This window comes from Synchiropus splendidus, chromosome 1, assembly GCF_027744825.2.
Source record: "Synchiropus splendidus isolate RoL2022-P1 chromosome 1, RoL_Sspl_1.0, whole genome shotgun sequence".
NCBI classification, from domain to species: domain Eukaryota; kingdom Metazoa; phylum Chordata; class Actinopteri; order Syngnathiformes; family Callionymidae; genus Synchiropus; species Synchiropus splendidus.
This window is the reverse complement of record NC_071334.1, coordinates 71,431,386-71,456,774: the sequence shown is the minus strand read 5'-3', so window position 1 is coordinate 71,456,774 and position 25,389 is coordinate 71,431,386. Positions and strand designations below refer to the sequence as shown.

The window sequence follows — 25,389 nt, the reverse complement described above, 5'->3', positions numbered from 1 at the left end:
GCGAATTAAAGTCCTCTGACCTCCCCCTGTCCATTCGCTTTCTGCCTCAATACGTGACTCTGAACTGTGCAGAAGACCAGTGAAGAAGAAAAGCAAAAGAATTGGTAGAAGTTTTTCACTGGCCCCGGTTTGGTTCAGCTCACACCTGATTGGTTCCCACTCCCAGTGCAACATTGCTGCTGGGTCCTGAAGAAAGCCTCGAAGACTCACGCGACCAGCCTATCGGAGCCACTTCCGCCTGAGTCACACTTTTTTAGAGCCGCCCACTTTGGTTCCGCTTGGATCAGTCTGGTTCGGCCGAGGTTCTGAGAACCCAGACCCTCGTTTGTCCGCCGGTTCTGCCTCGTCAGAAAGACGCAGGAGTGAAGCTGCTGGGCCCCGTGCTCCGGGTTGGTCCACACCGGACTCGATTCGCGACGCGGTTCCGTCTCCCTGAGCGTCCGGGAAACCGGTCACGTGAGGAGCGCAGCGCATGCGCGCAGCGACTGTCTCTCCCGTCCCAGTGGCGGGTGATCTGGACCGAACTGCTGAAACTGTGCCGCGCATTCGGACGGACCCCGGCCCACGTTCGGTCCGCTGGGCTCGGCCCCGGCCCGGCCAGTCCTGGAGGTTCGGTTGAGCTGCTGAAGTCTGCGCGGACCACACCGGTGTGACGGCTAACGTTAGCAACCACTTCACGTGAGGTTCTGGTGAGTGGCGCCGAGCTGACGGTCCACCGTCTTCTCAGCGTGTGTGCGTTCTCTCTGCGTGTGTGTGTGTGTTTGCTTGCTTGCGATGCCGCCAACTGCCGTGTTGCGCTGAGCTGCATTAGCTTTAGCCTCAGCTACAGTTGTTGTTGTGAGCCGACCTGTGACGTGGCGTGACGTGATCTCGGCCAACAGACTCGCGCTCGTGTTCGCAGTGTTTGGTGGAATCGTCACCAGGCCCGTGGGAACAGTTAAAACACCCTTTGAAACTAGAGCCCGTCACGTGTTGCGGCTTTCTTACCGCCTCCATTCGTGACCGGTAAGAAAGCCCGGTGACGTCACACGCTCGGTGAAGGCGAGTTCTTAAAAGGGCTAATGGTTCCGATCCGCAGACTCGCGACGGGCGCTGTAGGCAAAGGACACTTCCCGGTAAATCTCTCCATTCTGGCGATGACGATGACAGAGCCATGACGAGTAACTGATGAACCGCGGCAGTGTTTTTGCCTCACTGCCCCTTGTGTCTTGACAGAGCGCCAGCTTCAGGTGATGCTGACTGGTCTGTGTCCTGCATCATTGAAGTGTGGCCACACGCACAGCCATGTGTCATGTCTCTGGTCAAATGTTGGTGTATTGGCAACCTTGGTGCTTTGGGCTTCTGCGGCGGCTGTGTGCCACACGGCGAGTGCCAGACGTGGTGGAAATCAATTTCTATTTCCACGCCCATCAACATCTGTCGAATTGACCGCACTGTGCCGTCATGGTTCCTCCTCAGTGCCCAGGTTCTCTGAAGCCTCTGGACTCCAGTCTCCCGCTTTGGGTCGACCCACCTGAGGGTCCTGCCCGGGCCGGCGTTTGGACCACGTGTCCAGAACCACTGGCCAGTATCAGCCGTTCACACGGGGCGTGTGAGTGAGCGGCTTCCATGTCAGAATGTGAGGATCGGGGTGTTTCCCAGCTGCAGTGTTTCAGAGCGATGCTCTTCTCATGGAAGATAGTTTGGTGCGGACAGCACTGGCTCAGCTGGAGGACATTTGTGCCACGAACCAGGGGGCGTCGAACTGGGCCGCAGGATCACTTGGCCAAGAGCTCACAACTTCACATCTCGATGTCGCCAGTCATCTGGATATCGAGGCGACATCTGAATATAATGGGTGGAGAGGCGTTGTCCAGGAAGGAGGCAGCAGTGTGTCAGCGCTCCGTCACCTGCACATGAGCTCCTCTCTCAAGCTCCACCTGATTCATCTGGTCATTTCAGACTCTCAGAGGAAACCGCGTGTCGAGTGGCCCAGTCTCTCACACACACACACACATTTGTCTTCCTGTCTTAGTGAGGATTGTCATTGACATCTCCCTTCCCCCAGCCTCTCCCCTGAACCTCTTCTTCTTTTTCTTCATCTTCATCTTCTTCTTTCTCTGAGGGCTTCTTCCTTCAGTGGTGGCCACAGTGGATCATCCTCCTCCATCTCCCCCTGTCCTCTGCTTCCTCTCCTCTCAAACCTCCAAACCTCATGTCCTCCTTCACCACCTCCATCAACCTCCTCTGTGGCCTTCCTCTCCACCTGCTGCCTGGCAGTTCCAACATCTCAACATCTTCATCTACCAATGTACTGGCTCTCTCTCTCTCTCTCCTCTGTACATGTCCAAACCATCTCCATCCAGCCTCTCTGACTTGGTCTCCTGAAGACCTGAGCACATGTGCTGTCCCTCTGATCCTCTCATCATCCTGCACTCACTCCCAGAGAGAAGCTCAGCATCTTCATCTCTGCTCCCTCCAGCTCTGCCTCCTGTCTTCTCCTCAGTGTTTCCAAACCATACAACGTTGCTGGCCTCACCACCCTTTTGGACCCTTTCCCTCTCATCCTTGCCAACACCTTTTGTCACACGTCACACCTGACACTTTTCTCCAATTCCATCCTGCCTGCAGCCGCTTCTTCCCCTCTTCCTCACACTCTCCATGGCCCTGGACAGTTGAGCCTCAGTACTTCAAACCCTCCACCTTCTTTATCTCTGCGTCCTGTAGCTTCACCTGTCCACTTGGCTCCCTCTCATCCACACACATGGATTCTGTCTTACTGCAGCTGACCTTCATTCCTCTCCTTTCTGAGGCAAACCTTCACCTCTCCAGCTGATCTGACCTGCTCTCACCACAGATCACAGTGTCATCTGCAAACATCATGGTCCAAGGGGCTTCTTGTCTGGCCTCAACTGTCAACCTGTCCGTCACCACGGCAACAGGAAGGGTCTCAGAGCGGAGCCTTGGTGCAGTCCCACCTCCACCTTGAGCTCCTGTGTTCCACCTGCAGCACCACTGCCACACACTGCTCTCTCCCCCTGAACCTGAGCTGTGTCATATTGGTATTTTTATGGCAATACTTGATTGTGTGGTGTGACATGGTCTTATATCCATATTTAATACATCGACACCTGGCCATGCTGCTGCAGTTGTGACGTGTTTAGCACCATTTTCTTTTGCGATTTGTCAGACTCTAATTGAAAGTAACTGGACGGACATCGTCACAATAAACTGGTTTTCATGGCCGTGATACTGCATTATCTGATGCTGGTGCTCCAGTGCTCAGCTGCGGAAGACTTGACGTCAAAATGAACTTTTTTGATCTTGCGTGTCGCGATTTGAGATGCGATGAGGAGGCGCGACTACTGGCTTATCCCAAAGGTGGTGGAACCCCACAGGACGAGGAGTGACCTGACAGCTGTAAGACATGGATGGAACCGAGAAGTCATGCTGTGTTTGAACATGTGGCCTCCTCTTCGTTGAGCCCCGGATGTGACATGCATGACTTTATCTTTTTAATCCAGAGATAGAACTGTTGTCTCGGGATTAAAAAACTACAGTCGTGCATGTCACATCCAGGGCTCCGTAGTCACGCAGTGGGTAGCCTGGAATTATTTCTCTTTGGCACTCAACGTGGTCAAAATGCTCTTCTGCTCCCACTAGGAACGGAGATCAGTTGAGGCCTGTGAGGTGCGATGACGGACGCACGGCGCCCGCTGTCTCTGGGCGACTGCGCGTGTCCAGTTTGTCTGGAAATCTTTCTAGAGCCTGTGACGCTGCCCTGCACACACACCTTCTGCAAGGTCCTCACACACACACACACACACACACCTCTGGCTCCAGGTTCGGACACATCTGACGTGGGAGTGTGTGTGTGCAGAGCTGCTTCCTGGAGTCCCTGGACAAGTCCACCTTGTGCTGCCCGATGTGTCGCAAACGCATGTCCACGTGGGTTCGACACAACAGCCGCAACCATTCTCTGGTCAACCAGCAGCTGTGGGAGCAGATCCAGGCAGAGTTCCCCGACCAGTGCCGGCGTCGCCTGAGCGGACAGGACACGCTCCCCCTGGACCACCTGGCAGGTAGCAGCTCACCAGCACCAGACTCTGGCGCCGGACTTACAAGTGTGTGTGTCTCTCTCTCTCAGCTTCCTTCCCCAGAGTGAGCGAGCCTGGGGCAGTGAGACAGGAGTACCAGGAGGAGGTCAGCAGGGTGAGTCACCTCTCCGTGTCTTCCTCCTGGCTCTGCGGGCCGCCATCTTAGCCTACTGACTCGCATTTGTTTGGTTCAGCCGCGGATGAGAGGAACGTTCATACGGGAAATAAGTTGAGAAAGAAAGGGACACAAGTTCCTGGTAAGATCGCAGAATATTGGTGGAAACATAAACCGTGGCGATGAGAGTCGTGGTCCTCACACTTGGATCCTCAACAGACATCAGAGTTGGCTCTGCGTTTCACGCCGTCGCCAGCGTCGCTTGCAAACGGGTTAGGGTTAGGGTTAGGGTTAGGGTTAGGCTGCTGACTCTCTCTCATATGGAGGGACGTCTCTGCCATCCAGATTTGGAAAAACGAGTTGAATTCCAAAACAAATCATCAACAAAATTATTTTTTGATGTTAAGGTTCGAATACAAAAAAAGTTTTCAATACAGTGTGAAAATTTATCATTTGATTCAAGTAAGTAATATATAGATGTCTTTTTTCAGATTTGAAACTGGTTTTTGACGAGCTCAAACCTGATAATCAATAATGACACGCTGTGTGCTTCTGTGGTCAGGTTTGAGTTTTAATTCAGTGTCTTTTTGCATTCAAATCTGGATGGCAGAGAAGCCCCTCCATACTCTCGCTGTGCGTGAGTGGGTGTGAACTCAGTGCAGAAGAAAGTTTTCTCTGTGGTGATGGATCTGCTGACGTCGCACACCTAACGGAGTGGTTTGTCCTGTGAGTCGCCCCTCTGCAGGGCCACAACCTGCCTTTGCTGTGAGTCTGGTCTTAGGCCGGGTCCCGTGTCTCCCCCCTAACACGAGCACTTGGTTGTGAGCGCCTCCACCCTCCAACGTTTCTGCGGAGGAGAAATGGGCGGGGCCTATGTTGCGGTGACAGATGTGTCAGAGGTGTGAGGATGCTAACGTTAGCCTGGATGCTAGCCCACTGTGGTTTGTTCAGGAGAAATCCAAACCTACTGTTGAACATCCATGTTGTATTGTTCATGTTGTGGGACACGGTGGAGCATTTGGCTGGCTGACGTGTGACACCAGAGAGAGTCAACACAGGGAAGAGTGGTCCTGGCTACTAACATGTCCCTGTTGTCCTGTCCAACACTGTTGTGAGATCAAGTCCTGTGCTCTCCTGGACATCTCTCCACACTTCATCTTCCCACCTGGTTTCAAGTCAGCTCTGGAGCTCCCTGGGTTTGAAGGGATCACGTGATCAAGTGGTGAGCGGCCAGTGAGGAGGAGCGGGACACGTGAGGCGCAGAGCCACCCAGTGTCAGGGGGAGAGATGGGACACAGCCTTAGTCAAGGCCTGGCAATGTTGTTGCAGTACCTGCGCCTGGCCGTTAGGTGGCGGTGAGCGTATCTGTCATGACCTGGTGTAGTGTGGAGGAGCGGAGCGCGGTCTGAGCAGAGGGAGTTGTGATGAACCTGGATCGGATGTCTCTGCGCAGCTGAGGGAGGAGCAGCGGCAGCTGGAGGAGCGGCAGCGCGAGGCCAGCGAGGCCTACATCTGTCAGCTGCTGCAGGAGGAGGAGCAGCACCTGCAGGAGGAGCGGCGGCGGCGGCAGGCGGACGAGCAGCTGGCGCGGCTGCTCAGTCATCAGCTGGTCAGTGACGGCGACGGCGCTCTCTGGCACAGCCACCTCGCTAACGCTTGCTCTCTCCACAGAACTCAGCGGAGAGGAAGACGCCGCTGGGCAGTGGGCAGATGGACAGGTGGGTCTCTCGCCTCCCCAGCATGCGCATGTGACTCCAGCCAGCTGGCTCTGCCTCCCGCAGGTTTCTGTGTCCCGCCCCGGCCAGACCTGCCGGCTCCGCCCCCAAGTCTTCCTCCCACAAGGTTAGTGGGCCCAGGGACCTGCCGGTGTTGGTCTGCGCTCGCTGACTTTCTTTCCTGGTGCAGGAGAACCGTCTGCTCTCGGGCCCGGAGCCTGTCCAAGCTGCCTTCGCTCACACGCAGCGGCCCCTGCTGGACCGAAACCACGGGCTCCAGCCTGGAGAAGGGGGCAAGAGGAAGCTCTGCGAGGAGGGGGCGGAGCCTGGCGCCAAGCGCAGCCTCCAGTCGGGACACGTTCCCTCCCTCCCCGAGGTCTTGGCGGAGCAGGAGGCGGCACTGCTGAGCCGGCGGCAGCAGGAGGAGGAGGACCGGCGGGTGGCGCTGCTGCTGCAGGAGGAGCTGGACAAGGAGCGCCGCGGGCCCGACCGGAGGAAAGGATCGGTGGGCGCCTACCAGCTCAGACGGCCGGCTGCAGGCCCCGCCGCACCCCCGTCCAGCGGCAGGGGAGCACGACAGACCACGCTGACTCACCTGTTCCCTCACCTGAGCAGCTGAGCTCCCACACTTCTGTCCACAGCCTCACTTAGTTACAAAGAGCTGCAAACCAATAAATAAAGTGGTTTATTTTTTAGAGCTGCGAGCCGCTTCCTGCTCACGGCGAGCGGCTCCCGGTCCCAGAAGCAGACCCGTCAGTGTGTTGAGGACGTTGAGTCCACAGAGGATCAGCTGCAGGGCGCAGCAGCCGGCCATCAGGCTGAACAGCACCAGGTTCCACAGCACCACGCCGCTGGGCCGCAGACACACCTGGGACCACAGGCTCCTGTTGTGGAGGTACACGCCAGTCCTGCAGGGGGCGCGCACAGTCGTCACCCGGTGGTCGCCAGAGGGCGCTGTGTGTCGCTCTTACCCATCCATCCTGGGCTTCAGTGGAACCCCCCAGGTGGGTCCGGAACTGCTGTTGTAGAGACACCGTGGACCGCGGACCAGACCCGTGAGGCTCACCAGACCAGAGAGTCCCGAAACCCCCAGACACACGCCGGAGTACAGGACCTGGCAGAACATCTGCACACAGCTGGGTCAGAACACCACACGCCCCGCAGGGGCCACATGCCGCGCCGACACACCTGGCGTCTGAAGGTGCAGCAGCCTCGGGTCCTGCTGCTGGTGATGAAGGACCGAGCTACCACCAGGACCTGCACACACACACACGGGCACACACACACACAGGTAAACGCTCGGGCACGGAGACACGCACGCACGCGGAGCTCTCACCAGGACCCCCGACCCCCACAGCCCCGTGGCCCAGGTGGCCTCTCTGGTGACGTGACCCTCCAGCAGGAAGTGGACCGTCAGTTCAGGAAGCAGGAGCAGGACGTTGGACAAGATGGAGATGATGGCGAGAGGAATGAGAGCAAGGCCCACGCAGTAGAGGCACCGGGACACACACATCATCACCACCTGCCTGGTGCTGGAGTGAAGAAGTGGACTCGCCGTGACGACGTCTCCGCCCAATGGAACCAGACTCCCAGGTCACATGACGGAACAGGGGAAGTGGCACGTCAGATGACGGTCATCTGACCCTTTTCCCCTTGTGTTTGGGGAACCTCTGTGAGTCAGCCTGTGACGGCTCCGGATGTGGTCCTCGGGGCCCCTGCGGCCCATGTCTCGGCGGCACCTGCCTGATCGACGTCCGAGGAAACGTGGTCGTGATCTTCACCAGCTCCTCGCAGGCTCGTCTCCGGGCCTCATTTCCGCTCCAACGTTGTCCATCAGGACGCCATCAGCTCCGAGCCCGGTCACGTGACGCGCCATTCCCGCCATTTATGAGCCAAATCCCGTGTCCGTGGATCGGGTTGCACCGTCGGCGCAGAGCCAATGACGCTGCGGAGGCGTGGCCTCGCACCTGCGCAGGTAACATCACTGCGACACCAGACGCGGAAGTTTTCGAGAGAGACCTCTCGAACTGCGCCAGTCTGGTCCGCGTCGTCTGCTGGTTCTGACCCGCAGAGATGAGGGTGTTGCTGTCTTTGATCTGCCTCTTGGTCGCCTGCGAGCCGGGCTGGACGGGTTCCGCTCGGACCTGTCGGTGGAACTCGGACCTGGGGCCGAAACAAGGCCTGAGCCCGCAGAGCCCGGCCCAGGAGCTGCGTTGGTCCAACGAGACCGACCCGGGTCGCTGCCGGGACCTCTGCTGCTCCGCCGACGACTGCGACCTGGCGCTGGTGGCGCCCTCCGGCAGCGGAGCACCTCGGTGCGGTCTGGTCCGGTGCCCGCTCCGCGGCTGCCTGCTGGAGCCCAGCGAGCGGTTCCTGGTTTATCAGAGACTGAAGATCGTCCCCTTCTCGAACCCGCCGTCGAGCGAGGTCAACACCAGTGAGTGACCCTTCGGGTTTCTGTTCCTCAACATTTAATAGAGGGGCGTCGGCGCTCGTCAGAACTTGGGCCCAGGAGCGTCGCGGTTCCTCAGGGCTCGGCTCGAGCGGGCCGCTGCCGGACTGGTTCTGACGAGTGACGTCAGAGACGCGCTCGCTCAGCGCGGTCCAACCAGTCGGACCAGTGGAGGGTTTGAGATAACAACACGCTCTCGGGCCTTTCTCGAGTGAGGGGACTTGAGGGTTGCTCTGATGATGCCTTGCTCTTCCAGCGCACTGTTGGCTGCCGATGAAGGTGGGTCGCTGCCGCGCCGCCTTCCCGCGGTTCTACTACGATGTGACGAGTAAGACGTGTCGACGCTTCACTTACGGCGGCTGCGGTGGCAACGGGAACAATTTCGCGTCGCAGGAGGAGTGTGAGGCGCTGTGCGGGGGCGACACTGGTGAGTGTGGCTGAGACTGGCGTGTGCTTGTGGACGGTGCAGCGTTAACGCGGCTCTGGCTCCAGGCTCGGAGGCAGCGCGTGCCCAGGCCCCTGGGAGCCCCGCTGCAGTGAGTGAGTACCGCCTCTGTTGAGTCCAGACATGCGCGCTCCCGGGTCAGAACCAGTGGTTTGCTCGGGCGTCGGTCACGGTCCCCAGCAACTTGCGGACTTTCTCGCAGCTCAGCCTCCGTCCCAGAAGGCTGCGGCCCTCTGCTCCGGGGCCCCAGACGCCGGACCCTGCCGTGCAGCCTTCCCCATGTTCTACTACGACGGGGCCAGCGGCACCTGCCACTCCTTCATCTATGGGGGCTGTCGTGGCAACCTGAATCGCCACGCCAGCTTGGAGGAGTGTCTGAATCGCTGCCGTGAGGAAGGTAGTGGCAGGAAACGCTCTGACATCACTTCCTGTATCGGCTCACGCGACGCTCTTTGTGTCCAGGCTCTGTCGACAGTCGCGGGCAACTTCGCAACCGCTGGACGGCAGGTGAGGTCGAAGGTGGAGTCTCGTCAGAAGTGACCTGTGTGTGTGTGTGTGTGTGTGTGTGTGTGTGTGTGTGTGTGTGTGTGTGTGTGTGTGTGTGTGTGTGTGTGTGTGTGTGTGTGTGTGTGTGTGTGTGTGTGTGTGTGTGTGTGTGTGTGTGTGTGTGCTTCACCTGTGGGGACCTTTCTGCCGGACCCCGCGAGCTTCAGCCTCAATGAGAGGGTGGAGGCTTCAGAGTAACAGATGAGCCACGTGGCTGGGGAAAGGGGCACTGCCAGGAGAGGTCCCCGCAGGGCTGGCCAGGGTGCGTGTGCGTGTGCGTCTCTTGCTTGCTGCTGCTGTTGTTGTGTTGTCAGTTCCTCAGGACTTGTTGATGTCCGGCCTGGTGGGCGGGGCCTCTAACATGCGTCTGACTCTGCAGCCTTCTTCCTGCTCCTGACTCTGGCCGGTGTCTCCGCCCTGCTGGTGGCAGCACTCATCGTCGTCGCAGTCCGCCGCCGCCTCCCCCCTGGCGCGCCGGCCTCCCTCAGGTGACCTCAGCTCTGTGACCCTCAGACAGAGCTGGAACTGAGCGTCCTTCTCTTCCAGTGACAAGGCGGAGCTGCTGCAGGACCCGGACGAGCCGTCGCAGGACTCGCTCGCCGTCCCGCCCGAGGCCTGAGGCCAGCCTTGCGTGTGACGCAGACACCAATGAAGAACTTGCTTTTATATTTATCTTTTAGAAGGAGGATGCGCCCGAGCGTGTGATGATGTCATCGCGTAGGAGTTCTCACTTCAGAAGCTGCCTTGTCGCCCCCTGGAGGACCTTGTGGGATTTTCTCTCCTGTGGTTGTTCTTAGATGATTTGTGCTGAATAAACTTGAAGAAAACCCTTGTGACACTATTGACTACAGAATAACGTTAAAGGCGTTCTCCTTGCTTGGTCTGGAGAGGCTCGGCACAAACACCAGGTTCTCCATGCTTCCTGCCCCAGAGAGGCGGGGCTCCACACGGTGTCAGGGTTGCTGAAGAAGAGGCCCCTGGGAGACCGGCTGGACTGCAGGGCCGGCGCTGCTTGGCTGAGGGCCTGCTCAATCAGAATCTGCTTTATCGCCATGGTCAGTGGGGTCCCACCAAGTAGGAATAAAGTGCTGTCAGTCCAATAAAAAACAACAAGGCGGATCACGAATTCAACAGTCTGACGGCCGAGGGGAAGAAGCTGTTCCTGTGACGGGAGGTTCTGGTCTGGATGGAGCGCAGCCTCCTGCCAGAGGGAAGAGGAACAAACAGTCCATGTCCAGGGTGAGAAGGGTCGAAGGCTCTGATCCCACCTGCACGTCTCTGGCTCCTGGAGACACACAGCTCCTGAAGAGGCGCTGCAGGCCGCTCTGCTCCCTGGAGGTGCCGCTGCTGCACCACACAGTGATGGAGGAGGTGAGGATGGACTGGACGATGGCCGTGTAGAACTGCACCGGCAACTTCGTCGGCAGTCTGGTGCAGTCCCGGGTCAGAGGTCGTGACCCGGCAGGCAGTTTGGTGAACAACGGTGAAGGATCCCGGTCTCCTGGATCAGATGCTGAACGCTCCCTCACTCTTTTTTTATGAAATCAAGCATTATTCTTTCATTCAAAAGACTGCACATGAGGGACGATGTGCGCGCGCGAGTGAGAAGCAACCGTCGAGGAAAACCCTCTCCACTGAGACGCACGCACAGTTTCAAGACGCCCATCCAAACAAAAGGCGGACCTCCCCGCCCTGTCGCCGGAGGCGCTCGATCTGCGGGCAGCCAGCACAAAGCCAAGAAGAAGAAGCGCCGCCACCGCGATGACGTCATTTTCACGCGTCCGAGCAGGAGCCGCTTCCCGAGAGCAAACAAACGAACGGATGGCTGTAAAGCGGACCGGGGCCTGAAATAGGGCGAGTGTGTGAGAAGGTTTGCTGCTCCGTGGCTCAGACAGAAGAAGTGTGACGTCCGGGGGCAGGAGGGCGTCGGGAGAGCTCAAGCGTGGGACTCTCGAAATGGAGCCGAATTCCTTTCACGACGCAAGCGAACACCTTTGAACCCCAGTTTCAACAACGGAACCGAAGCCCAATTGCGAGCAAACCCCCCGCCTCGTTGGGTGAGTCGGTCGAGTCACGAGTGTGCACGTGTTTGTGCGCGCGTCTTGAATGGGATGGCTACTGGATGACGCGCGCGCCCACAAACACACACCGTAACTCTGGGGGAAATTGAAATGCGCGTGCGTGTGTGCGTGGTAGGTGCCATGGCGGAGCGGCGGCTCAAGTGGAAAAGTCACATCTCCGAACAACTGAAGCTGCGAGATCGAATACAGCGACAGACCTTTGAAGAAATAATCCATCAATGTGAGTTACGTGCTGATGAAGATGGCGGCCCTGGTCATGTGACCACCACAGATGTGTGTTTCTGCCCAGATCATCGGCTGCTGGAGAAGTCGGACCTTCAAACTGTCCTGTCGGAACGGTACCAGAGTGACAAGTATGAGGTCCAGAGACACGAGTCCAGGTCAGTCTCCGGTCTCCTGTGCGGCTGCGTGTGGCTCAGCAAATGCTCCTCTGGGATTGAATCCCTAACCCTCCTGTCCGATAGGAGCCATGACACCATGCCACCTCACTTGCAGCAGCCGGATCTTTAAGTCAGCCATATCGATGCGGCTGAGACGAGTGAGTTGATGTCCAGGTGTTGTGTTTTCAGTTCTGGTTTGGAGCCCAGTCGCAGCGAGGCGCTGCAGCAGGAAATGTCACAGATGAAGATCAGGCACCAGGAGGAGCTGACGGAGCTGCACAAGAAGCGCGGAGAGGTTAGTAGCCGCCCCCCTTCTCCACCCGTGCTGCCTGGTTTCCATGGAGACGTGTCCTGTCCCTGCAGCTGGCTCAGAACGTGATCGAGCTCAACAACCTGCTCCAGCTGAAGGACCGAGAGATCCAGGGCAACGAAGCAAAGTCTGTCTGTCCTCTCTCTCTCTCTCTCACTCTCACAATCACTCTCACTCATGTTCTGACGCCCATGTCTTCAGGATTGTGGACCTTCAGCAGCAGATCACGACTCTGGAAGGAGACTGTCGAGAGCTGAGGAGCTGTCTCCAGGTGATGTCCTCTGACCTCAGCAGAAAGCAGAGCCCCTGCCTCTGGTCCATGATGAGCTGTAAAAGGTCTGAGGCGCCTCCGCTCTGCTCCCAGCACCTCCTCTGCCCTCCAGCCTGCTCCAGCTGTGCCACGCTGGCCTGGGAGGTGCTGACAGTGATGGGAAGAGTCCACAGCAGCTGAGTCTGAACGCAGAACCTTCAGACTCACGCTGACCTCTGGCGTCCAACACCACCCATGAAGAGCAGGAGGAGGCGCAGCTGATCTCAAGTTTTCAAGCTGAGACCATTCCCCGGGGCCACCTGAAGTCTCTGCTGTGTCCTTGGTCTAATGCGGGCCAGTGTGTGTGTGTGTGTGTAGGACCTGGAGAGGGCCAACCAGACTCTGAAGGATGAGTACGACGCTCTGCAGATCACGTTCGCCGCTCTGGAGGAGAAGTTGCGGAAGACGACGGAGGACAACCAGGAGCTGGTGACGCGCTGGATGGCAGAGAAAGCTCAGGAGGCCAATCGACTCAACGCAGAGAATGAGAAGGACTGCAGGTGGTCCAGCCCCCGGACGGCTCTGGAGCCCCAGGCCCTCTCATGACCCGCTCTCCTTTCAGGCGCCGACAGGCCAAGCTGCAGAAGGAGCTGGCGGACGCCGCCAAAGAGCCGCTGCCTCTGGACCGGTGAGTGCGCTTCCTCCCCTGCCCTTCACACGTGCTCGCTGAAAGCTCCTCCTCCTCCTCCTCCTCCTCAGGGATGACGACATCGAGGTGCTGCCGGAGGAGGCCGCGAAGGGAGGGAGGGAGACCTCGCCGAGCCGCCTTCCTGGCCGTACCCCCAGGTGAGTGCAACCAAGTGGAGAGGCTCTACAGGAAATGGCAGGCTGAAGACAAGAGTGAGGAGAGGGCCGGCGCTTGACTCAGAGCTGAGACACTGGCACAGAAGTGTGTGTCCTCAGAGCTTGTGCTGTGAGTGACAGACCTGTCGGCCTCTTTAGCTAGGGGGCGCCCTGGGGACGCCCTGAATGTCCCATCACTCCTAGTGTCGACACACTGGTCTCCATGAGGACAGTGTTTCTGTGCGGTAATTTCCCAGGATATGAAGGAAATGGGCAGATTTTCGGGCCCTTTGCAGCCATCGCTTGGCCGCCGTGTTTGTTTATCGGCGTAATCTGGCGGTTCTCCACATCTGGTGAGTCGCCACGCTTGAGGTGTGTCTGACGCTGGTGACTGGAGGAAACCACAGATGAGTTCCACACCGTAAACAATCGCTTACTAAACTAGCGGAGGAGGATTTTTTGCTGGGCTTTGGAGACCCTCTCTCCAGGACATGTGGTGCCAGCTCCAGGTTCCGGGGCTGCCCAGCTCCTCCCTGCTGCTGCTCTCATCACGCCTCTTCTTCTTGTCTTGTAGCAAGAAGAACTCGCAGGCGCCTCCTGCTGGCCTGCTGGACTCCATCTCCAACATATTTGGGTAAGAGCCCTGCTGGTTGGTGCTGTGCTGTCGCTGACACTCTGACCCTTCTGTGCTTGCAGGCGCAGGTCGGCCAATTCTTTCTCCTCCTCGGCCGAGAACCCCGAGGCCCCGACAGGAGGCTGCGCCGAGGTCCGGGTCCCGTCCACGGCGCTGCATGTTTTCGTGAGTACAACCGTCAGAGACAGGCCCCGCCGCGCCCCGCCGCACCCCTGCCTCTGGTCCATGATGAGCTGTAAAAGGTCTGAGGCGCCTCCGCTCTGCTCCCAGCACCTCCTCTGCCCTCCAGCCTGCTCCAGCTGTGCCACGCTGGCCTGGGAGGTGCTGACAGTGATGGGAAGAGTCCACAGCAGCTGAGTCTGAACGCAGAACCTTCAGACTCACGCTGACCTCTGGCGTCCAACACCACCCATGAAGAGCAGGAGGAGGCGCAGCTGATCTCAAGTTTTCAAGCTGAGACCATTCCCCGGGGCCCTGCTTCAGTTGTGGGGCGCAGAAGCCACGTGGTTGTGGGGTCTTCTCCCGGGTGACCTGCGTCACTTGGGCAGACTCGGAGGGTAGGGGGCTGCTTCTGACCCCACCATGATGGAGCCCCTCCCATGCTGGAGTCCTCCCCCAGAAGAGAAGGGGAGCCTGGGCACCGCTGCTCAGACCCTCTCCCTCGTGAGCGGGAGGAGAAGACCATCACGCAGCCAAACTGATGGAAAGGTCTGTGCTGAGTCAGAGTAGAGGGAGGCTCCAAGCTAGCTCCGCCCGCGACATGAAACATAAGGAGAAGCAAACCAGACAATAGCATTTACCTTCACTCACCGTCACCAACTGTTGACTCGAGGAGAGCCATTTTCATCTGTGAGACGATGATTGAAAAATGAGCAACTAACCTCGGATTGTAACGTCGACTGTTTTTATGGCGCCACCCTGTGGTAAGCTTGTAGAACTGCACGATATTGTATCAGCGTCCGAATCTTCTCAGTTTACATGAACACGACACGAGCACGTGGACACGACCGAGGCTTCAGTCTTCATCAAACTCACTCAAAGTACAGAGTACGTGGGTTTGCTGTACAGATGGGTTTTAATTAGGGGTGGGATTTGATCAAAAAAATCAAAGAGTTTGTGATGAATCAAACTCAATGAATCGCAGTTTAATGGTAGAAGAATATTTGCCACAAGAAGCCACAGTTTTCAGTGTGAATTAATCTGGTCTATGACTGAATCCAATGATGGAGCCACACAGACAGTTAAACAACAGAATATTGTTGACTCTGCACCAGTTTGACAATAAACCACCATGATGCTCTGTTCAAGTCTCGATCTCACCCGAGTTCAACTGAAGCTCTGTTCAAGTCTCGATCTCACCCGAGTTCAACTGAAGCTCTGTTCAAGTCTCGATCTCACCCGAGTTCAACTGAAGCTCTGTTCAAGTCTCGATCTCACCCGAGTTCAACTGAAGCTCTGTTCAAGTCTCGATCTCACCCGAGTTCAACTGAAGCTCTGTTCAAGTCTCGATCTCACCCGAGTTCAACTGAAGCTCTGTTCAAGTCTCGATCTCACCCGAGTTCAACTGAAGCTCTGTTCAAGTCTCGATCTCACCTCAGTTCAACTGAAGCTCTGTTCAAGTCTCGATCTCACCTCTGTTCAAGTCTCGATCTCACCCGAGTTCGACTGAAGCTCTGTTCAAGTCTCGATCTCACCCGAGTTCAACTGAAGCTCTGTTCAAGTCTCGATCTCACCCGAGTTCAACTGAAGCTCTGTTCAAGTCTCGATCTCACCCGAGTTCAACTGAAGCTCTGTTCAAGTCTCGATCTCACCTCAGTTCAACTGAAGCTCTGTTCAAGTCTCGATCTCACCCGAGTTCAACTGAAGCTCTGTTCAAGTCTCGATCTCACCTCAGTTCAACTGAAGCTCTGTTCAAGTCTCGATCTCACCTCTGTTCAAGTCTCGATCTCACCCGAGTTCGACTGAAGCTCTGTTCAAGTCTCGATCTCACCCGAGTTCAACTGAAGCTCTGTTCAAGTCTCGATCTCACCCGAGTTCAACTGAAGCTCTGTTCAAGTCTCGATCTCACCCGAGTTCAACTGAAGCTCTGTTCAAGTCTCGATCTCACCCGAGTTCAACTGAAGCTCTGTTCAAGTCTCGATCTCACCCGAGTTCAACTGAAGCTCTGTTCAAGTCTCGATCTCACCTCAGTTCAACTGAAGCTCTGTTCAAGTCTCGATCGATGATGCGAGGTCAACATTCCCCTGGAACAAATTGATAATGAGACAAAGAGCGTGACAGATTGAACATGGCGCGTCGACACATCAGAACCCCACAGTGGCGCCAGCCTGGTTCCGTGTCCTCAGCCGCCGCATGTGTGTGCCCAGGACGCCCACGACGGAGAGGTCAACGCCGTGCAGTTCAGCCCTGGCTCCCGCCTCCTGGCCACGGGAGGGATGGACCGCCGCGTCAAACTGTGGGAGGTGGTCGGCGGTGAGCGTGCGCCACAGCGTGGTCCGCCGCCACTGCAGCCGGTGTCACACGCCAGTCTTTGTTCTGCAGGTCGCTGTGAGTCCAAAGGAGCTCTGACGGGAAGCAACGCTGGAATCACCAGCATCGAGTTCGACACGGCGGTAAGTGTGGCGTCTCGCCAGCGCGCTCCCACGCTCCCGCGTCACGCCGCCACCGCTCCGTGTGTTGCAGGGCTCGTATCTGCTCGCCGCCTCCAACGACTTCGCCAGCAGGATCTGGACGGTGGACGACTTCAGGCTGCGGGTGAGTCACCCCCCACTGCTCTCCCCCTCCCGTCTCCCCCTGTGACCCCGAGTGTGACCTGGGCACCTCAGCACACCCTGACGGGCCACAGCGGGAAGGTCCTGTCTGCTCGCTTCCTGCTGGACAACGCTCGCATCGTGTCGGGGAGCTACGACCGAACGCTCAAGCTGTGGGACCTGCGCAGCAAAGTCTGTGCGTGCTCCGCCCTCCCTGCCCTGCGCCGCCCACCCCCCCCTGCTCACGCCTGTCTCTGGCGCCCCCCACAGGCATGAAGACCGTCTTCGCCGGCTCCAGCTGCAACGACATTGTGTGCACAGAGCAGTGTGTGATGAGCGGCCACTTTGACAAGAAGGTCCGCTTCTGGGACATCAGGTGAGCGCGCCTCCCGCCGCCTCCTCCCGCCACCGCCCTGACCTCTGACCCCTCGCAGGTCCGAGAGCATCGTCCAAGAGCTGGAGCTGCACGGCCGCGTCACCTCCCTGGACCTGAACCACGACCGCAGCGAGCTGCTCACCTGCTCGCGGGACGACCTGCTCAAGATCGTGGACTTGCGGACCAACGGCGTCCGACAGACCTTCAGGTGGGTGGAGCCTCCCCCCACCCCCTCTGACCCGGTTTCACTCTTGGTTTTTTGTGTCTCAGCGCTCAAGGGTTCAAGTGCGGCGCCGACTGGACCAGGGTCACCTTCAGGTTTGTGGGGTCTCCGAGGTGTCGCCCGGCCTGAGCGCCACTTCTGACCCGTCCACCTCTTCCCTCGCAGCCCGGACGGGAGCTACGTGGCCGGAGGCTCTGCTGACGGAGCCCTGTACGTCTGGAACGTCCTGACGGGAAAGGTGGAGCGGACTCTGGACCGGAGCCACAGGTGAGAGCCAGGCCAGTAAGCCAGGGAGCCTCCTGATCCCACGGCTGTCTTCCAGTTCCGCCATCAACTCGGTGTCGTGGTCGCCGTCCGGAACCTTCGTGGTCAGTGTGGAGAAGAGCAGCCGGGCCGTCCTGTGGTCAGACCTCTGACGGGCGCCGGGGCGGGCGGGCGGGCGGTGTGTGACACAACAATAAAGAGGAAAACAAATCCAGTCTTTTTTTTCTCTTCCTCTCTGCTCGAACTTTTCCTGTTGTCCCAACACTTATTACGGCTGAGCGCACGTGTGTGTGTGTGAGAGAATCTTGTGAGGGTTGAAACCTCGTTCTCAGGTGAGCCCTGTGTTTCGGATGGTTCGGTTCAGGGGCTGGGGAAAGGGCGATGGCCAGGAGAGGTCCTCACTGAGACAGGAAGACTGCAGACTCAGACCTGCAGATAAGCCGATCAGACGCCAGCGGCGGTGTGCGGCGCCTCAGCGTGAAGCCGTGACCTTGGCTGGAGCCGCTGTCGCTGCTCACGAGGGACGTGGCTGTAATGAGCCTCCTGCTGAGAAAAGCCGCAGCAGAGCTCACTGACTCCTCTGTTGCTGCAGATGGAGTGGTGCTCATGGACCTGCAGCAGCTGAGAGGGCAGAAAGGTCGGTGTCTGGGTGGCGACCCGCCGGCGACCGCTCCTGCTTCAGCCTACCTGTCGTCCACAGTCTACGTCACGCTCTCCTGCACCTTCGCTTACGGCCGGCAGGACATGGATGTGATGGGCGGGGCCTTCAGCAGGGAGCTCTTTGCGTTGACCCGGCAGGTCCACCCTCACCAGGACCAGAGTCCAGGAGAAGCTGCTGAGGAAGCTGGGCCAGAAGGCCGTCCCCTTCTACCTGGAGGTGAGTCTGGGGCCTGGGGTCCGGGGGCCGGGCTCTGACCTGCCGTCCTGCTCCTCAGTTCCCGGACCACCAGCCGGGCCCCTCGGACCAGGGCAAGGTGAGAGTCCCGCCGTGACCACGGCCTGTGAGGCTCGCCCGCCAAAATAAGAGTCTTCCTGTGGGGGGCAGAGCCTGAGCGCTGCGGCGTGTCTGCAGGTCCTCGGTGAGGCTGCCCATCAGGAAGGTCCAGTTCTGCCCCGAGTCTGGGGCCGAGACCACCTTTGAGTTTCTGATGTCGGAGCGGCCGCTGCACGTGGCGCTGGGCGTGGCCAAGGAGGTGAGTCGCCCCCCTGCACCCCTCCTCCCGCCTCCCTCTGCCTCAGACCTTCTACCATGGAGAACCTGTGCTCGTGGAGGTGGCCATCACCAACTCGTCCAGCCGCAACATCAAGGACATCAGTGTGTCAGGTGAGTGTGGGGTGTGTTGCCGTGGCGACGGCCGCTGACGACACTGGTGTGCGGTTGATCAGGTGACCCAGGTGGTTCTGTTCTCCAACGACAAGTACGTCAAGTCAGTGGCCAAGGAAGACAGCAGGTGAGTCCGAGGGGTGAGGGGGTTGTGAGGGGGTTGTGAGGGGGGTGTCGGTCCGTGCGGAGGGGACTGGTGCGTGCGTGCAGCGAGCGCGTGGCTGCAGGCACCAGCCTGAAGAGGAGCTTCACTCTCTTTCCTCTCCTGACCCACAACAAGGAGCGACGAGGTCTGGCTTTGGACGGACCACAGAAGCACGAGGACACCAACCTGGCCTCCTCCGGCCTGTGAGGACCGCCGCGACACGCACTGGCGCACACAGTGCAGGTGAAGCAGGAGGTGCTGAAGGTGACGGCTGCTGGGTGAGACTCACACACCTCTGTCTCGCTCTGTGCTTGTGAGGACCGTCACCCCAGCCTCAAAGTCAGGCTTGAAGAAACCAGGCCAAACATGTTCGGAGAGTTGTCACTAACTGGTAGCTGTCCCTGCAAAGATAGAAGTACAGGAACACACACACACACACACACTCAGTGAGAGACGAACCATGGTTTCACATACAGTGTCATCTTCTCCCACAGCTCACTGGGATCCAGGTAGCTACAGTTACACACACACGGTAACACACACAGTAACACACACTCACACACACACAGTTACACACACAGCAACACACACCCAGTAACAGACTCCCACCGTGTCGCTCCTGCGGTTGGTGTTGCAGCGAGGCGTCTCTGGAGCTTCCCTCCAAGTTGATGCACCCAAAGCCCGACGCAGGTGAGAGTCTGGTGGGTGGTGGTGGTCCATCATCATCATCATCATCATCATCATCATCATCATCAGCCTTCTCTCTCTCTTCCTCTCTGCAGCCAGAGACGGGTGAGTCGGCCGTTGCCCGGGATCACATGACCACGTCTGGTCACGTGACTGAGGCGCCTGTCTCTCCAGAGAAGCTTCCGATTTGGTGTTTGAGGAATTCAAACGTTCCTACCTGAAGGGTCTGGTCGGAGATGAGGAGGATTCTCCCTCTGAAGCGTGAGCGCAGCAGCGGCGGCGTTTGTTTCTCTGTGATGATGAGGAGCAAGTGGGTGCCACTGTTGCTTCACTGCAGACTGTGCTGAGTCTGGAGACAAAGTCAGTTGGACTGAAAAGTATGGAAGCTGACGCTGGGCCTCCACCAAGCTCCAGTGCAGGACAGAAGACAACAGCTGGTGACAGGCGGCCGTCTTGGGTCACAGCCGCGTGGTCCACTGAAATGATGGCGCGGCTCCGAAGCACCACTCGAATCCACTACCGCAGCGACTGACTGGCGGCCATTTTGGCCTGGTGCAGGAAATGTGTTAGTATGTCTCCAGAAAGAGGCGGGTTACATGGCGGGGCTCTTCCATGATGGATTCCTTCCCTTGTGTGTGATTTTACTCCAGTTTCCTGACTCATCTTCACGAGCTTCTGCTCCTAGTTTGTAGCCAACGGTCTGAGCTCGGAGCAAACGTTGTCTCTTTGACCAGTGTCAATAAAGTTTGGAAGCCAGACGTCACCTGTGCTGCATGTCCCGCCCCGGTGGTTCCGGTGCCAGAACACACACACACACACATCTCTCTCTCGCTCCATGGTTCTGTGGTGAAGGTGTGTGGAATGATATGATGCTGGCGGCCCCAAACGTCTCCGCTCGCCGAGTGAGTCCGAGCCAATAGAAAGTGATGATGCTTGTCACCAGATCGTGTCGTTGACACGGGGCCCCTGGCGGGTCGCCTCCGCCAGTGCAGCATCACACACACGCACGCGCCGGTGTGTTCGTTCCTTTCTTAGCTGACAACAAGCTAACAACCGGAGCTTGTTGAAGGTTCCACTTGATCACGTGTTGGATTATGTGTTCTCATAGCATATGTAGTGATGATGTCTATTCCTGTCGACGTGATGTTGTTTACTTTTATTGCGAAACAATTCACCGGACATGCACATCTCTTCCTGTTTTTTCTTATGACTTTACTTTTCACATATACGTTTCTCCCCAGCACGTGGGTTGTGGTTGAGAACCGAACGAGAAAACCGCAAGACGAGTGTGATACGAAGAATAAAAAGGGAAAATACAAAGAACGAGTGTTGTATTACTCTTTTATGGACGACCAGAACATTTGACTGATGATGACGGAGAATCGAGGAATAAGTGGTCTACAAGCAGAAAACGCAACAACACGACATAAACAAGGTTCCGCGCGTGGAGGAGGCGAGCATCGGGGTCGTCATGGCGACGAGTGCTGCGGCTGGGGACGCGAGGCTCCGCCTGCGGCTTCACACCCGGCACCCGAGCAGAGGAGAGGAGCGCCGCCCGGCCTTTGTTCCTCGCTGGGAACTGGAGCAGGCGGATCGTCTTGCGCCGGCGCACCTGCGGGGGCTCTGGGGACCGGTCCTCACAGAGGTCCGGCTGCCGCGGCTGGTCTCCAGAAAATAGATCGTGAACGGCCTTTTAAACTTCTTTATTCCAGAGAGGTGACTTTTCCAAACGGCAAGTGGCGTCGCACGCGACTGCTCCTGGTCCGGGTCCGGGTCCGGGTCCGGGGCCCGCACTACTGCGAGCCAGCGGTGGGCGGCTCGGGCAGGTCCGTGCCGGGCAGGCTGCTCCAGGGGAAGGAGCTGGGCACGGAGCGCTCCTCCAGCAGCGGAGGCGTCCGGTACGCGGCCGCCTCGCAAGAGTCCGGGTGCAGCAGGAAGCCGGAGAAGGTGCTGGAGGCCTCGGAGCCGGCGAACATGCCGTTGGTGAGCTGGTTCTTCACCTGGACCCACACCATGTCGCCGCGCACCAGGTGCAGCAGCACCGTGTGCGAGGTGACGCCCAGCACGTTGGGGTCCGTGGTGATGGCGGCGGGCAGCTGGTTGACGAAGATGCCCACCACCAGCACGCGCTCGTAGACCGTCAGGTGGTAGCTGAAGACGTAGGTGCCGTTGACAGGGGCGCGGAAGATGCCGGTGGCGGCGTCGTAGCTCCCCTGCAGGTTGTAAAAGACGTGGCCGAAGAGGACCGGGGTGTCGGGCGGCGGGTAGCTGCTGGTCAGGCCCACGGAGAAGGCCGCCTTGACCATGGGTGAGCAGGGCCCCGGGGGCCCCGCTGCCCCCATCATGCCTGGCTCTCCCTTCGCACCCTGGGGCCCTGCTTGTCCCTCCCTCCCCGCCTGCCCCGCCTCCCCCTTCTCCCCCTTGGCTCCCGCACCTCCCGGGGCTCCGTCCGCTCCGTCGGTGCAGTTGCACTGGCCCTGCGCCCCTCTCTCCCCCTTCTCCCCCTCATGGCCCGGCTCTCCGGGGAGTCCCGCGTCACCCGTCTCCCCCTTACTGCCCTGAGGGCCGCGCTGCCCTTGGGTGCCCGGCAGACCGCGGGGCCCGGCGGGACCGGGGAGTCCAGCCTGTCCTGGAGGTCCCTCGATGGCCTGACAAGAATCAGGACACACACCCTCATCTCCTTTGGGACCCGGCTCTCCTGGGGGCCCCTCTACTCCTGGCTCACCTTTGTCCCCTGCAGGGAAGCGAGAACCAGGTTCAGGAGCCGGTAAGACCCACCTCTGTCTGCACTCTACCTTTGAAACCTCTGGCCCCCTTCGGTCCCACTGATCCCTGGAGACCGCGGCTCCCCTTCTCGCCCTCGTCCCCTTTCTGACCTGGGGGGTGGGGGGGGGGAGTTGGTGGTGTACCTTAGTAAGAGACAGGAAGGGGCAGGTGATACCTTTGATGCCTTGTCGACCCATGAATCCCGGAGGACCTCGGAACCCCGTCAGTCCTCTTGGTCCTGGACTTCCCGGCGCTCCTGGAGTCCGAGCACATCAGAGCCTCGTCAGACAGGAAGTGACAGACGACCGTGTCCGCACGGCTGGTCAGCATCTGACGGGGGTCTCTGTACCTGGTAGACCCCGGTCTCCGCGGTCTCCCTTGGGTCCCGGCGTTGTCTTGCAGTGAGTGCACTGGCAGAACCAGGGCATCTGGTCCTCGGGCAGCCGCTGGCAGTAGGCTTCCATGGAGACCGCTTGCTCCGCCAGGTTCTCAGTGCCGGGAAAGAAGCGTCCGGCTCCCGTGGGCGGCTCCGGCGGGAAGAGCTCGGGCATCACCGCCGCCACAGGAAGCGAGAGCATCATCAGGAGGATGTGGAGGTTCTGCATGTTCTGGAGAGACACAAGTTGGGAGGTGAAGCCTCCACCCAGCCACAGCCATGATGACGATGATGATGACGATGAGGAACTCACCCAGGTGGAAGGCTCCGGCGCTGCTCCGGCGCTGGCCCGGCCGGCGGCTAATAAAGCGGCTGGACTCCGCCCCCCCCGCGGCCCAGTGAGGTAAGAGCCTCTTTCTTCTCTCTCATGCGTAAGATGACCTGGTTACAAGGTTTCACGCGGCGGTGTCGCCTCACACGCAGCCAGACACGAGACACCACACCTGACCCGGAGCCGAGACGGTGAGGACGGATGGCAGGAAGCCAGAGTCGGCGCCAGCCTGTCACCCCCGCTCAAGTCGGGGTGTCCAGGTGGTCGGACCCGCGCGGACCCCCTGCTGACGGCACCGGTGCCCGGTTCCGAGCCGGGGCCGGCCATGGAGCGGACCTCTTCCCGGCACTCGGGTGTGGCCGTGGAAACCAGGCTGCGCCGGTGCTGCGGAGTGGATCGGGTTTCTGTGGCTCCTTTGAGAGTAGCGAGAATGGGCCTCATGTGTTTGACTTTCACTGGCGAAACCTGAGCCTCGGACCAGAGCGACGCCCTGGTTCTGACCCTGATTCCTGCCCATCCATCACTCCTGGCCCTGGTCAGACCCAACAACAGGGACAGAGAGGGGTCAAAGCGGCCGGCGGTGAGCCTGACCGACTCTGGTGGAGCCCCGGTTCCTCCAGGAGAAGGAGCAGGTGTGAGGGAGACTGGGGCGCCTCGCTGCACCTGGGACCTCTGGAGCGAGTCCTCCCCCAGACCCAGAGCTGCCGGGCCTTCATCACAGATCAGTACATTCCTCTCCAGTACTTTTCACAGTCATTGCTGTCGACGGTCATGACAAGGTTGGTGAGCTCTGGCTCCAGGGGACCAGCTCCAGCTCCTGCTCCACTGAGATGCTTTGGTCAGGTGACTCCTCTGTGCAGCTCCCAGAGGAGACGTCGACATCCATCAAAACGCTGACTCTCAACCTCTTGGATCTCGGGGCCCACCTTCCCCAGAACAAAGGACCCGGGGCCCCTGCAAGGAACAGAACTGATCCATGACTCCTGATCTCATCTGTGATCAGCAGCCATATTGAACCTACTCACACGTCAACAAGCTCGTGAGGCGACGTGAAACCGTGCAGGAGCGAGTCCTGCTCATCACATTGACTAGAGAGAAAAAACAGCCTTGACGCTAACTGGTGAGAAAAATGATAAAATTGTAGATCATGGCTACAATTCTGAATAAAATGAATCATAAAACAATGTCAAAACACCATAAAATCACATTTTATTTTCAAAATAAACTAATAAAGAAGATAATCAAATGTTCTCATTCAGTGTCAAAACGGCTCCAACAGTGTTTCCAGCAGGGGGCGCCACCACTTCCTTCTTCATTGTTTCTTTCCAAGAACTTCTCCATAGCTGGTGACTATCACAGATGGGTTAAAGCTGAGCGTCTCACGGCCCCAGAGGTGGGAAACAGGAAACCTCTAGGGGCCCTGTAGGGGGCGCTCGCGGCCCAACCAACCACTGATCCAGGCCGTCGTCTCCTGAGCCTCGACAAGTGCCGCGAACTTCAATGAGTCCAGAGCGAGGAGCAGTGGAGCTCACGACTCCAGCCCAGGCCATGCTGTGAAGAGGCGCCACGCCAGGCCGGGGCTTCGCGTCGCGTCGCCGTGACGACCAGCTGCGCTGGATGCCTGAGAGGAAACGTGAGACATGGGTGGAGCACGGCTGCTGGAGCGGCTTGTGTAGGGACCAGCCAGTTCAAGTCAGAACGATGTCCTCCACAACTGGCCCTGACTTGGCCTTGGCTCGGAGACTCATCTGGGGCTGTGATCTCTCTGGCGGGTTGCCACGGCGCCCGGTGCTCCATCATGGATGCTCCTCACCCGCCGCTTCCTGGTCTTCACCAACCTCAGGCTCCGGCTGCACTCAGGTCACCTGGCGCGAGGTCGCAGCGTCTCTTGGAGTCTGGATCTTTCATTCGGGCAAAGCGTTTCACTCAATCTCACGTGAAGAACGTGATCGTGATCCGCACAGTTGCCAGGGATGTTTCCCTCACGAGGATTCATTCATGGGTTCCTGAGTGGTGGGAGGCGGACGGTGGCTCTGACTCCCACCTCATGAAGAGAGTCCTGTCTGGGAGCGGCTCCGACCCTGGGTGGAAGCACATCCAGACCCCCTGGAGTCACCGTGTCCGTACTGGCCGGGAAAAGACGGCGAGCAGCGGGACAGTCACGTCCTCTCCTCCGTCCGTGCGGCTCCGCTGGCTGCAGGTGGACCTGTCACCTTCAGAAGTTCTCAGAAGACGCTGCGGTGTATCAGCGGGGATGATGAGTGGAGCCTGTTGTCACGCGGTGTGAACGGAGTCATCTG

General features: G+C 58.7%; 5 protein-coding genes, 2 non-coding genes and 1 pseudogene across 10 annotated transcripts; 6 read left to right on the top strand and 2 right to left on the bottom strand.

Moving 5' to 3' along the window:
• The first annotated feature begins 59 nt into the window (after window positions 1–59).
• Window positions 60–6,994, top strand: rnf168 (ring finger protein 168). 4 transcript variants are annotated; one of them, XR_008416217.1, is made up of 9 exons: window positions 60–689; window positions 3,643–3,782; window positions 3,860–4,061; window positions 4,127–4,191; window positions 5,645–5,800; window positions 5,863–5,909; window positions 5,973–6,033; window positions 6,097–6,801; window positions 6,898–6,994. XR_008416217.1 is itself a non-coding variant. In XM_053880601.1 (8 exons), exons 2-8 carry the CDS (start codon window positions 3,675–3,677, stop codon window positions 6,523–6,525), a joined length of 1,068 nt encoding a protein of 355 aa, XP_053736576.1. In that variant the 5' UTR covers window positions 705–1,115; window positions 3,643–3,674; the 3' UTR covers window positions 6,526–6,666. The 4 variants fall into 4 exon arrangements, 3 of the variants coding, with proteins under 3 accessions (XP_053736576.1, XP_053736566.1, XP_053736585.1); XM_053880601.1 differs by lacking the exons at window positions 60–689; window positions 6,898–6,994 and adding an exon at window positions 705–1,115 and having other exon boundaries at window positions 6,097–6,666; XM_053880591.1 differs by lacking the exons at window positions 60–689; window positions 6,898–6,994 and adding an exon at window positions 705–1,229 and having other exon boundaries at window positions 6,097–6,666.
• LOC128768113 (transmembrane 4 L6 family member 5-like) lies at window positions 6,592–8,759 on the bottom strand. Its single transcript, XM_053880738.1, has 4 exons — window positions 7,243–8,759; window positions 7,095–7,163; window positions 6,878–7,032; window positions 6,592–6,814 (listed from the first exon to the last, which is right to left on the bottom strand). Exons 1-4 carry the CDS (start codon window positions 7,420–7,422, stop codon window positions 6,592–6,594), a joined length of 627 nt encoding a protein of 208 aa, XP_053736713.1. The 5' UTR covers window positions 7,423–8,759.
• On the top strand, window positions 7,835–10,208 carry spint2 (serine peptidase inhibitor, Kunitz type, 2). Its single transcript, XM_053880624.1, has 7 exons — window positions 7,835–8,343; window positions 8,615–8,785; window positions 8,851–8,898; window positions 9,006–9,200; window positions 9,266–9,310; window positions 9,729–9,837; window positions 9,896–10,208. The coding sequence occupies exons 1-7, from the start codon at window positions 7,980–7,982 to the stop codon at window positions 9,966–9,968; spliced, it is 1,005 nt and encodes a 334-aa protein (XP_053736599.1). The 5' UTR covers window positions 7,835–7,979; the 3' UTR covers window positions 9,969–10,208.
• Window positions 10,209–11,087: 879 nt separating this feature from the next.
• On the top strand, window positions 11,088–17,681 carry atg16l1 (ATG16 autophagy related 16-like 1 (S. cerevisiae)). Its single transcript, XM_053880310.1, has 20 exons — window positions 11,088–11,406; window positions 11,546–11,650; window positions 11,720–11,810; window positions 12,000–12,105; window positions 12,174–12,247; window positions 12,322–12,391; window positions 12,749–12,930; window positions 12,993–13,058; window positions 13,130–13,216; window positions 13,788–13,847; window positions 13,910–14,012; window positions 16,214–16,319; window positions 16,389–16,459; window positions 16,530–16,601; window positions 16,673–16,793; window positions 16,868–16,973; window positions 17,032–17,181; window positions 17,244–17,291; window positions 17,362–17,463; window positions 17,519–17,681. Exons 2-20 carry the CDS (start codon window positions 11,551–11,553, stop codon window positions 17,610–17,612), a joined length of 1,809 nt encoding a protein of 602 aa, XP_053736285.1. The 5' UTR covers window positions 11,088–11,406; window positions 11,546–11,550; the 3' UTR covers window positions 17,613–17,681.
• LOC128752998 (small Cajal body-specific RNA 6) lies at window positions 12,435–12,675 on the top strand. Its single transcript, XR_008413749.1, has one exon. It is a non-coding gene; the product is annotated as a small Cajal body-specific RNA 6 (non-coding RNA).
• On the top strand, window positions 14,068–14,308 carry LOC128752996 (small Cajal body-specific RNA 6). The gene has a single exon (XR_008413747.1). It is a non-coding gene; the product is annotated as a small Cajal body-specific RNA 6 (non-coding RNA).
• A 152-nt stretch (window positions 17,682–17,833) lies between the features above and the next one.
• Window positions 17,834–18,938, top strand: LOC128768136 (S-arrestin-like; annotated as a pseudogene).
• A 2,471-nt stretch (window positions 18,939–21,409) lies between these two features.
• LOC128768861 (otolin-1-like) lies at window positions 21,410–24,997 on the bottom strand. Its single transcript, XM_053882115.1, has 9 exons — window positions 24,955–24,997; window positions 24,539–24,710; window positions 24,115–24,177; window positions 23,988–24,043; window positions 23,267–23,799; window positions 22,732–23,182; window positions 22,558–22,638; window positions 22,412–22,492; window positions 21,410–22,350 (listed from the first exon to the last, which is right to left on the bottom strand). Exons 1-9 carry the CDS (start codon window positions 24,995–24,997, stop codon window positions 21,410–21,412), a joined length of 2,421 nt encoding a protein of 806 aa, XP_053738090.1.
• Window positions 24,998–25,389: the final 392 nt, after the last annotated feature.